Source organism: Habropoda laboriosa, unplaced genomic scaffold (genome assembly GCF_001263275.1).
Source record: "Habropoda laboriosa isolate 0110345459 unplaced genomic scaffold, ASM126327v1 scaffold111, whole genome shotgun sequence".
Lineage (NCBI taxonomy): Eukaryota > Metazoa > Arthropoda > Insecta > Hymenoptera > Apidae > Habropoda > Habropoda laboriosa.
In genome coordinates, this window is record NW_017100293.1 from 643,869 (window position 1) to 656,157 (window position 12,289).

Consider the following 12,289-nt stretch of genomic DNA (forward strand, 5'->3'; position numbering starts at 1 on the left):
TATTGATTTTCTTTCGGTTTTGGAAACATTTAATTATTAAGTGAAGAAATAATCCATCATTTGTTTTTTTTTTACACACTTGAAAACGTTTTATAATATTTTGTATAGATATAATCTTATGTATGTATATGTGCACACGCTATAAGCGAGCGTGTATATTTCTCTGTACACACATATATAATTGTATATACGCATGTATACATATATATTTTTTATACGTGTATGTATATTAAGAATTTGGCACAATAAGAAATAGAATCACAGTTGAAATCATTGTACATCATAAGAGTTTATAGTTTTGTTAATACTTTTTTTTTCTTTTTTCTAAATATGTATCTGCAAGTTCGATTGTTGTATCTTCTTTACGCGAATTTAGCTACGTTTTTATTTCTCTGGATTGTTGTATTGTATCACGAAATAACTAGTTAAGAGATCATGATTTTTAGAAATAAATAGTACGAATATCCAAACATCATTTGTATCTTAACTCCGACCACCGTAAACATTTTCTGCGAGGATTTTTGTTTCTTTGTGTAGATTAGGCTCAGTTCATTGGTTCATCATGTGAAAAGAATATCGAATCTATGTAATTTTTTCCAGGGCCGCAAGAATATGAATCATATTAGTAAAAAAAATAAGCATCTGTTTTTAATTTTAGACATTAGTGGTCCATTGTTCCGTTGTATCCCTCTTCTATATTAGGTTCCTATATATTCTTTAGATTATTATACTACCATTAAATGTGCATGGGTCTCTAATATCTTTATCTAATAGTGCCGTAATTAAGTGAAAAACTATGCATACCATTTTTAAGCAATTTATCAGCATTATACCTTGTATCTTTCTGATAAAAATCTTGTAAAATATAACGCTACACTTTCATTTGGATTTTTAGAAATTGTTTGAAAAGATACGAGTAGGCAATAAACACTCCAAAGATAAATATTTAGCTTCTACGATAAATAACTATTTTGTTGTCTCTCGTTTACATACATATATCTGAGTAATAAATGAAAATCTTTCGAATATTGTGTATTTAAGAAAGAACGTCCCTCGCAAAAATTGTAAGAAATAAACGAACGTTTGTGTTTAATAAAAAAAAAAAAAGAAGAAAAAGTGGTATAGAAAATTCTTTTGAGCAGTATTAATTTTGAAAATAAAAAATATAGAGAATATAATGTCCGCATTATAAAATAGAACGAAACCTATCGTTTAACTCCGTATAAAAAGTATCTTCAATAATAAAGAGTATTTGTACATGCATTATTTTTGTTCAATTTGAGATCCATAGAATGTCTTTTTGATTTTCGTTCAACTCATTATCGTCCAGTTTGGCAAAACTTTGGCAATTAACGTAGAAAAGTATGTCGTTACATTGTACACGACAGTTTCACCAGCGGCAAGAATTGCGCCAAATGAACCATACGTACCATAATCTATAATACTGTGATTACATGCTGATAAAACCGCGAGGTCTTTGCCTGGACCCCTTGCATCCACATCGGACACAAATTTGATTCTATGTCGTTTACTATGCAAATTATACTTGCACCAAACTATATTATCGCTAGTTACTATAAAAACTACGTTACTATACTTGCCCATAAAGTAATCCATAGCCGCGAAATAATAGCTGACTGGTGCCGGTCTAATCTTTAATTTCTGCCACAGATAATCCACATAGTCTGTTCTTCGTACGTGTATGCTTACAAACGTTGGTTCAGACAAATTATATTCCTCTGCTGTCTCTTTTAGTACCCTTTCTGCATAAGCTCTTAAGTTTGGCTTAAATGTAAATTCTCTTCGTACATCATCCAACCACATCAAGACAAGGGACCAGTAAGCTGCATGTCTATCGACAGAAATATTTGAGGAATTATATTTGAGTATTATATAATATAATACTTGAGGTATACTAACTTGAGGTAATACTTGAAATATTTGAGGTACTATATGTGAGTACAACAAGTGAAATAAAGTAGCTTACCTTGGTATGATGATATTTTGTTCTGTGCTGTTCCACTGTCCAGGAGAATTAATAACTTGACTAACGTCTAAGTTACATTTTCCAATATAATTGAGTGGTGGTATACTGAGATTTTCAAAGTATTCCTCAAGCGTTCTCAATATGCATCGTGGCATAAATGGTTCCAAGCCAGTTCTTCTTGCAGTAGCCCATACAGAAGCATATTCCCAGATTTGATTCCCAAGCCTGCCACCTTGGACTACAGAAACTATACCATACTTGGGACAAGTATTCCTCCACTCTAGTGGTATTCTGACATTCTTTAAAGTGGTGCGACAAAGAGCTTGCTCGTATGTTGAAATCTTTATATGATGGGCTGGTGGGTTGGATGTGTACATAGGAAACAGGAAGACATGGATGCCAAAGACCACTATCAGAGCAAGGACTATTGCACTTGCAAGTACATGCTGCTGAGCGTGACTCATTATCCTTATTTATTCCTGTATTGGTGTAGTCACTACGTACTGATCAATTCTTTTTTCTATCTTCTACTGCTTTCTGCTTATTATTTTCTACTCTTCAACTTCCACTAGTCCGGCATTTCGTATCTATAGGTGTGCCATGTCCTTTGCTTTTCGTCGAACATCTTTATAATGATAATACTATCTTTATTGAACAGCAGATGCTTCTTAATTCTAGATGATAATAAAATATGGGATGTGTAACTAACGATGATAATAGAAATGATTAAAAAAGAAATGCGTCGGAAAATTTTATGCATTTTTTTTTTATTATAATTAAGAAAAATGTAGCAAAGAGTATTGCTTTTTGCAAACGAAATGTCGATATAATTTTTTCGTTCGGCTGGAAAACGATGGAAACGACATTAAGTAGTATACGTCAATTATGGTCGGACAATGAAAAGGACATGGCCTAGCGTATATTATTCGAAAGCTGCTAATTTAGCGAGGATTTATTATACAAAGCGTGGTATTTGTAAATTAGTTTCTCTTTAAGAATAATCGTTTATTCTGAATCTAATGAATGTATATTACATGTTATATATGACACTATAAGGTAGTAACAGGTGGTGAGCTTTAGATATTACACGAACTTTGATATATACAAGAGTAATATTTACTATTGATATAGCTACATACAGCGTGTAAGAATGTACAGAACATAAAAACTGTAAAGAAAACAAGTACTTACACTGAAGTGTGAAAAAAATTGTTAAAACATAAGGTACAAGTATTAAAAGGAAATTTGCTTCGTCAGAGAGCGACGGTCAAATTACGGTCGACACTTGAATCGAATTATCTCAAATATAAGCGATAATATTTTCAGTATATACTCACCTGTCCCGAATAACGATTGACATTTCATTTGAAATCCACTGCTATCCGCGAAGCTTTTGTTCACCACTCCGTCGATTCTACTACTCATGTTTTCCCGGTGAGATCGATGCGTATCTCGTGCATTGACGCTTGTTGCGTATCCACACCAGATGCTTTATGTTTTCCCGAAAACGTTGCTACCTCGACAAGAATTAATCACAGTACACTCATTTTCCCTATCACGACGTTTTTCTCGGTTTTGTTCGCAAGCAAATTGTTCGTGCAAGCTTCTGAATAATCAACGTCTCCTCGTTCAGGCAGAACTTGCATCCTTGGAACGGGGGATGTTGTTCCGACCGATGACGTCATAGGGAACCGTCACCCCTGGACAGTATAATGTATAGATTTTTAATTTCACTCGTTGTCGATCAGACTGGCTGACTAGGTACGGTAGAGCACTACTCTTCCATCAATTGTAAACCTACCTTTGCTTAACACGCGACCAGAAGATAGCGCCACTTGTACCTCGTCCTCTGTATACAATAGTTGAAATTGTGCAATTTGAATTTCCCGCGGTTTGCGTTTAATCTTCGTGCAAGTGACCAGTGATGCGTAATTCTTCTTTGCATTTTTCTTTGTTTAATTGAAATTGTGTGAAAGTGTAAGAGTGCAGTGTTACTGACTACGAAGAAGACCATGAAGGTTTACATATATATTCCTCACTTTTTACAAAGTGGTTAAAATCGGTAAAACGAAGAGTAATGACGCGCGAACGATTGTAATAGAAGCGTCTAGTGACCATTTTCAATCGAAAAGAATCCTTTCTAGCGTCTTAGGGGAAATAGAGCATGAAAGCTTAGCGTTTTCGTCTCGATAGTCGGTCAAAATCATAACGAGGACACGATCGTATCGAAATCTTCGGTCGTTCCATTCAATCTCCCTCTTTCCGTTCGTCCTATCATTCCCCTGCCCCCCGGGTACCGAAAGCCGATATACGTAAGCTTTATTGTGCATTCGATCGACGCTCGTATCCGCAATATTGTTCAAGAAATCGCTCCGAGGTGTTTCCTCGTAGCCACAATAAGACAGGGGGGCAAAAACTTCTTAAACGATAAGACGTTGTACGATAAGGCACTTATACGCAGTCACAAACGTCTTCGTACGTCATTTGCAATTAAAAGAAACACAGTGGCCATTTTGTGAGATGTCGCTATTGTACGGCGAAGAAAATTTGAAGCTTCAGATGGACTTTAGTTGTGACGTCTCGTTGTTAATCAGCCAATAGTGATAGAATAAGGGTAATAATATATCGTGTATGAATCATTTGGAAATTAACTTTCGTGCTGTTAAATGTTTGTTTTACGCGCCAACGCAGGTAGGAGGACAAGGCGACTAATCTTCAGTTTGCTTTTATCAACGTGCTACATTATCGACAGCTGATTGAAAATCATTTGGCTAAGCTGTTTACCTATATCGCAACTTCCCCTGAAGCGGCAGCAGCGAAAGACCGAAAAGAAGCGAGGATTTCTTGACCAGGTGCCTATTTTCTGCTTATTTGGTCAGGCCTTGTAAGAAAGACCAGAGGGATTGTTTTGCTCAGTTTGTCGTCAGTGTTCAAAGAAGAGAAGAAGTAGTTCAAGTCAACCGTTTCTCAGACGTCCGAATTTTTTTCGAAATCAGCGAGTAGTGCTAGTCAACCATTTCTCAGACGCCCGAGAATCCTCAGAATCGGCAAGTAGTGTAAGTCAGTCGTTCATTTATTTATTAGAGCGCTCATTTATCGAAGTATTTATTTTACTTTCAAGTACTGTCATTGAAGAATAATTAGCGTTTCTTGTTAAGTAACAGTTTAAAGTTTTGTTTAAATTAGAGAAACATCAGGAGAAATGAAGAAATGCAATTGTATATGAAAAAGTCAATTATTTATTGCAAGATAATTGTACCAAATGTATTTTACAAATGGTTTACAGCATTTCACAGTCTATTCATTTCTCTCTCACACAGCGAATCCATTTCCTTCTACAAAAACGCACGTTCTTCGTTACGAAATTAAACAAACCAATCCCGAATATCGTTGGGAACGCGTAGTAACCGAAAATTGCGCGAAAATAGCTACGAGAATGCAAATACTTTCACGAGCGATTGTAAACAACGAAATATTAAACATTCCTACACGTAAATTTCATTGAGATTGCGTGAAATATTACATTCGTTTCACGTGTAAATTTCAATTGAACATATTAAACGGAAATATCTCCGTTGTTCACAGTGCTCGCGAGGTCTGTCGCGTTTCCAAGAGAAGAAGGAGATCTTCGGATCTTGTCTATGCTGACAAGACGAAGCGGTGGGAGTTGTTTCGATCGTGAACCTGGGCTTGCATGCACGAAGACGCTTATCGCGATGAGGAAAGATACGGATTGAAATTGCACGCGCGAGGCTAGTGCTATTGACAGCTCGTCTCTTCAAGGTAGGTGCACCCTTCTTTCACAATACAGACCGCCCTGGGACTCCTCGTTCTTCCTACATCCAGCCGCTTGACATTCGATGGCCCGTCTCCTCCTTTTCTTCAGTCCTTTCGCCTTCTAGAATTCTTATATTCAAAGAATCCTCCTTCCTTCGTTTACTACTCTATACTCCGCGCTAATATCGCTCCAAGTTTCTCGCATCTCGTCACGTTTCAAATCAAACGAATTTCATCGATGTTGCACGCAGGGAGGCAAATATTCTTGGTCTAAGTTTATCGTTATTATCCACCTTAACGATTCAGCTCTGCTACTAACTTAAAATTAGCTCGGCACGTGTATTTCCGCCGCTCTCGACGTCAAGGCCTAACCAATTAGGATTCACTCACGGAGACATAGAGAGTATAGCAAAACTAACCTCTAAGTTTATCGTTATTATCCACCTTAACGATTCAGCTCTGCTACTAACTTAAAATTAGCTCGCGACGTCAAGGCCTAACCAATTAGGATTCACTCACGGAGACATAGAGAGTATAGCAAAACTAACTGCGTACATTAGAGAGTATAGAGACGTAACAGCTCTGTTTCTGAGCTGTGCTTATTCATTCTCCCGGACGAGTGTTTTTGGTTTGTTTCCTGGTGAACGCATCCTTTCCTGTTCGATGCTCTTTAAATACTCAACGTCCTCTCGGTCCTCTCTTCCCGATGACGATGCTTTCTCTAGACGCCCTTATGCTTTGCAGCTTTTTTCGAAATTTTCCTGCACCAATATCCTTGTGGTTTTCACACCAAGTGTTCATCTTCATGGTAACTAACGTCTCTTACATTTTTTCAGAGCATAAGGAGGACTTATTCCACAATTGTCAGGTTGAAGAAATGGAAAAAAAATAGGGGATATAGAGACATAATCCCTCTCTCTCTCTCTCTCTGTTTACTTTCATTCTCACACATGTACAGTAAATTCTCTACAAGTGTCACTTAGTTTGGATTCTACAAGTGTCAGTATAGATGGTCCTACGCTTAGGACTGCGTCATTGCTGCGCCCATGTTATCTCGCTCGCAGTCCTTGTCCTTTACGAGATTTCACGGCCTCTCTCTCTCTCTCTCTCTCTCTCTGTTTACTTTCATTCTCACACATGTACAGTAAATTCTCTACAAGTGTCAGTCAGTTTGGATTCTACAAGTGTCAGTATAGATGGTCCTACGCCTAGGTCTGCGTCATGAAAATGATATCAAACACGATATAATTTGAACAACACTTACTTATTAACACGTTCACTGTCTGGCGTGACATGTTGTTCAAATTATGTCGTGTTTGATGTCATTTTCATCAGAAAAATCTCATCAATATGTTAAGAAAAATTTCGGGATAAAAAAACGTAAGATTAAAAATGTTGGTATTTAAATCGCTTGGTTGCCTCGACTCACGTTTCATCCTTATCTTTCATTCGCTGTCCTTGTCTACGTCCGGCAAACTACAAAGGCGGGCGCGAGGCTCGAAAACGTAGTCCCTGATTCTACAAGTGTCAGGTTCAGGTTCCTTGCGGACTGACACTTGTGGAGAATTTACTGCATATGCATTCATATCTCGTAGATTCGCGAACAAGCCCTTACCGAACCTTGTTCTATTCTTCCATGCGAACTCTCTCTTTTCCAACTCCTTCAGATTTTAGTTTCCATTCTTTTGTCTCTCCCCGGGTTAAGACTTGCCTTCGTCCTCGAGTAGCCTAAGAAGCGCACATGTGGCATCCAGGTTTGCACGAGGACTTTCCGTTTCCACCACTTTCTCTACTTCTATCTTCATCTGTCTCTACTCCTGTCTCCCTGTCCTAACAATATAAAAACCCAGTACACCTACACCTCGGTTCAGTTTTGCCTTTGCCAACCATCGAGACGTACCCGCCGGGACAATTAACGCATAACACGATTGTATTTTCCGGACGAATTGTACGCCGACCATCGGGCTCAGATCTTGATAAATTGAGGTGAAAGCACCCACTTCGGTACAATTAAAGTAAGAACGTCCTTCGACATGACAAAGGACTCGCCAAGGCAAATGATCAACGTGTAAAACTTTGTTCGGAGGTAAGAGCACAAGAGTATGCTACATCCTCGCAGAAAGGATCGATACCCACTCTGACCGTTCAACAATTTATCAGCTGCTAGTCGTTAATCGAAAGAAACGAACTAAACGAGGGAACGGAAGTGGCCGTTGGAACAGGAATAGGAGGGCAACCTTCCGGCCAGAACGAAGTCGGATTAAACGGATAACTCGCTTAGCCGGTCTATTAGAAGACAAAGTGATTAAGCGGAGTTTTACGGGTTCCGGGGGCAGAGAGGGAGAGAGAGGGTGGAAGTTGCCTCGTGAAAAAAGCATCATGTGCGTGGTCGTTCGCCGCATAAAGTCCCGGGGGCGTAAAGTTCGCTTAGTTACTTGGCCAGCCGTAAAATCGCGGTCCTTTATCTCGGGTTGGCCGTGATTCGCGTCGTTCTAGCCCCTGATAAAAACCGTACACGCGACTTTCCTTCGTTTACGGTGCCCCTCGGTGAGCTCTAGGAGCAAGAGGCCGACTTTCACGCTGCTTCCTAGTTAGCGGAGGAAAGTTTACGCCGTCAGGCCAGAGTTTCTCTTCAAATTGCATTTCGCTCGCTGAGAATCGAGCTAAATGAAATTTGATCGCGAAACGGGGGGAACCTAGGGACGCGGAAGCCTCTCGCTCACCCTCTCTATATAACGCATGTGTGTGGAGAGCGTTCACTTTGCTGAGATGAGAAGTTTCGGTTAATACAAGGAGTGGTTAGAGTGTAATTGGTGAATCTTCTTTTGTACAATCGAAACTTTCAGTTTTAACGGTTTTGGAAAATATCAGCATCGCTTGCTTCGCCAATTCTCAGATCCTCTCGAACGTCGGTAAGTGATTTCTGGATAGAAATACGAGGATTATACAATTCCACGATAAGTGGAATTTTTTTAAATTAGTTTTCTTCATTTTCCATATTGCGATAATTCTTTCTGTTACGACGAACAGAAGTAACTTACAAAATAATGGGAAACTTATGTCTATAAGCTTAGGAAATAATGTGTAGGCATTTTGGGACGGTTTATGGCGCGCCTCTTGGCGAGTGACAAACACCAGACCCGAGTACCCATCGGTTCGGCCCAGCGGATATATCTTTGCCTTTCGACGACAGTCCGTTCTTAGCTTCGGAAGAGTCCGAAAGAAACTACTTTGCACGACATCCTGATTTGAGTAAAGTTCATTAGACCACCTCCTACAAATGAAAATTGAAAAAAGGTCAAATTGATCTTACATGGCATATGTCCGGTCGCGCAGCCCACCGGCCAGTAACACATCATAAACTAATAAACAGTCCTTTCCAGCCGTCTTCCTAGCCCCTAACAAATTCCTTCCCTACCATAAAGCAGTTCAAGTCGCATCCTGGTCATGTTTCCTATCCCTTTCCCCTCTCCGGGTTTTCCCCAAATTATTTCAACTTTTACACACCACCTTCACCCTCACGTTCTCCTTCCACTAGTTTCCTAATATCCAATCACACCTCCGCATTTTTCGAGACCTTCTTTTCCACCACCTTCAACGTCCAACCAATCACAACATACACCGACCTAATATATACCCACGCACCACCACAAAGAAGATAGTTCAAAACATACACTTTACGAGGACAAGTAAAACCAAAAACACATCGAAAGTATCATTCCTTACCTCCGGAAACGATCATAAGGAAATCCCTGTACGATACGCACGCACCACCGCAAATAAACGAGTTGAAAAATATTCTTACGGAGAGAAACCTCTTTTTCACCATCACCGCACCAGCTACTAGAATTTCGCCCTTCCGGGATTAACACATCGGGAGCGCAACGATACTAACCGCGTTCGAGCTGAAAACAGACTCGTTCACGAGTCGAGCATCGTACAGCATATGAAGTTGAGGAAATGTGAGAGTTAAGGGGTTAACGGCCTCTCGTTCACCAATCAAACCTCTCATACCCATATTCTCGCAATAGAAACGACGAGTAGTAACTTTTACCAACGTTGTATCAACCCTGGCGCACTTATTTTCCACGAGAAAAAAAGCCGCTTAGAAATTACGCTCAGATTTCGATCTTCCTACTCTTGTAGGAGAATCGTAACAATAAAATCAGTCACCGAAGTATCGAAATTCTAACTCTCTTATTTTTCTTATCGACCAAAATGGTCGCATCTGTTAATTGGGTCACGTACCATCGCGTAACGAAGAATGGAACACGTCCAAATTAAACAGGGTAGAGCGATGAACTTTGAAACATTGGCACAAACGTAGATTCGGAGCTTCCCCTTACAGATTCACTCGTGTTGAAACGTACGTAGGCCGCGAGAAATCCGAAGGTGGTTACTTTCGTTACACTTTTCTCGCATAATTCAAAGAACGCTCATCCAACAAGGTGATCTGTTTCCCTCGGCGTAAGACGAATCTCGCTGATTTTCCCGGAGGAAGAAAAATAGGAACGGCAGTAGGTGATATCGAAATGCATCGAGGCCAACTTTGACGAGGGAGAGCTTGATGTTCAATATTGACGTTCACGGGCAGTTCGTTTATTTTCGCCCCGATATGGAACTCGCGAAATATACACAACGTGTTTGCGTTGTAGCTGTGTGTGTTTTTTCTCTTCGAAACGAGCAGAGAAAGGTGGTGACTTCCGCGTGGAAAACTCGACAAGATACGCGACAAAGGATTGTAACTGGACGTATGCGTGTGCGAGAGGTAAAGATGGAAACGTCGAAATTACAGCGACTGCGGTGACAAGAACGGGGTTACCCTGTATCTCTGCACAGCCAGAGATTTGGTTTACGCAAGGGATAAGTCACGGAGAGGTGTGAGAGGAGCTGCTCTGGTAGCTCGCCGTAGGGGATGGGGTTAAGGCCCGTGAGGGACGAGTATCTTGCGGAAATTCGATGCTAATGAAGGAAATTGCGTAGATGCCAAACCAGTATTTCCCCTATCTCTCGTCTTTCTCGCCGTCTAGCACCCTTCTACCAAGTGGTAGTAACGAATTTCTCCCCTTCTACTAACCCGTCTACGGGGCTATGCCTCCGAGAGCTCGCTAATTTTCTATTTACTAACTACTCTATGTACTAACTGTTATTTCCTACTCCCCCTCCTCTAACTGTTATACATGTAATTCTAACACTTTCTTTCCTTTCATTTTCTATTCTTCGACGGCTTATTTGTTTATTTATTTGAGAAGCTATGTAGGAAAGTGGTAGAGGATAGGCGGAAATGTTAGGGCGTTTCGTTCTGGGCCTCCTAGTGGACTCGTGTCATCCGTAAGACTTTCTGGGAGACCCATGCCTTAGACGCGGGAGGGACTGGAAGGACTCAGGTCAGAAGTTGTATATATACAAATAGGAGCCTTTGTGAGGACTAGCGAGAATCTGTGGTTAGTCCGTCCCTCTGGTGGCAGAGCGTAGAAGGGTCGCTTTCCCATTAGATTACACGCAAATAGTTGGAACGTTACAGGTAATGCAAGAAATACTAACGGACGCAAATTGGAAATGAGAAAATTACAAGACTGTCGATATGTGTTACGAAATGAGTGGAACCATTGGAAAAATTTCAATGTTCCGCGTGCCGGGTCGCAGTTTCACAAATTCGGTGTATAGGATGAGTACCTTTCAGGTCAGCTCTGGTTTCAAGCTACACAGTTTATTTATCGAATTAAAAGAAATAGTTTCTTGGAACAACGTGATATTACATAATTAGTGGAATTTGAAGAGTTTTCTTTTATCAAGAGGAAGGAGCGTCTTTTCTTCGAAAAAGTTTTCTTTAGAAAAATGGCGAAGGTCAACGCTAGACTGCGGATTTTTATCCAAATTCATATTTTTACGAATATAATTAAAAAAATAGATATGCCATTGTTTTATACGCATTCTGTGTATTTTTGCGTCTTCAAATTTTCCATAAACACATACAGTCCACCGATAATGCAAATTACATGAATTTTCAATACCTCTTTTCGTTCTCCTTAACCCTCTCCTTAACAGGTCTCTTGGTGGTCATTTGACACAATGGTAAAAAATCAATTAAACGAAAAGATGAATAATTAATTTTGTAAATTATTTTATTAAATATAGAAAATAAATGAAACATTTTTTCGACAAATAGCCGAATAATACTTTTTACCGGAGGAATGTATCGATTTGACACGAGGGACGGTCAAATAAAACTTCGATCATACCCAAAATTCTTCCTTTCTACACCTGATACATAATAACGCGACGTCTAGCATAAATATTAACCGCAGTCCAGCGTAGCGTCGAGGAAAATTTGACAGGATTTCGGGAGGAATGATTACTAATATACGAGCAAACTTGCGCGACAGTCTCGTAAGCTACATTCGCTGTTCGAAAATGTGTATCTCGCGATAAGTCGTAAGGGAAGAAAAAGCCCGGGAGTATTGTCGATTATTTACGATCTACCGGTATACACAGGGCGATGTTTTATGGGATAATCGAAGAACA

The 12,289-nt window shown here is 39.8% G+C and overlaps 1 protein-coding gene across 1 annotated transcript; it reads right to left on the minus strand.

Moving 5' to 3' along the window:
- Positions 1-1,311: 1,311 nt before the first annotated feature.
- Positions 1,312-3,502, minus strand: LOC108573898 (galactoside 2-alpha-L-fucosyltransferase 2-like). Its single transcript, XM_017936382.1, has 3 exons — positions 3,325-3,502; positions 1,988-2,612; positions 1,312-1,852 (listed from the first exon to the last, which is right to left on the minus strand). The coding sequence occupies exons 2-3, from the start codon at positions 2,449-2,451 to the stop codon at positions 1,312-1,314; spliced, it is 1,005 nt and encodes a 334-aa protein (XP_017791871.1). The 5' UTR covers positions 2,452-2,612; positions 3,325-3,502.
- Positions 3,503-12,289: the final 8,787 nt, after the last annotated feature.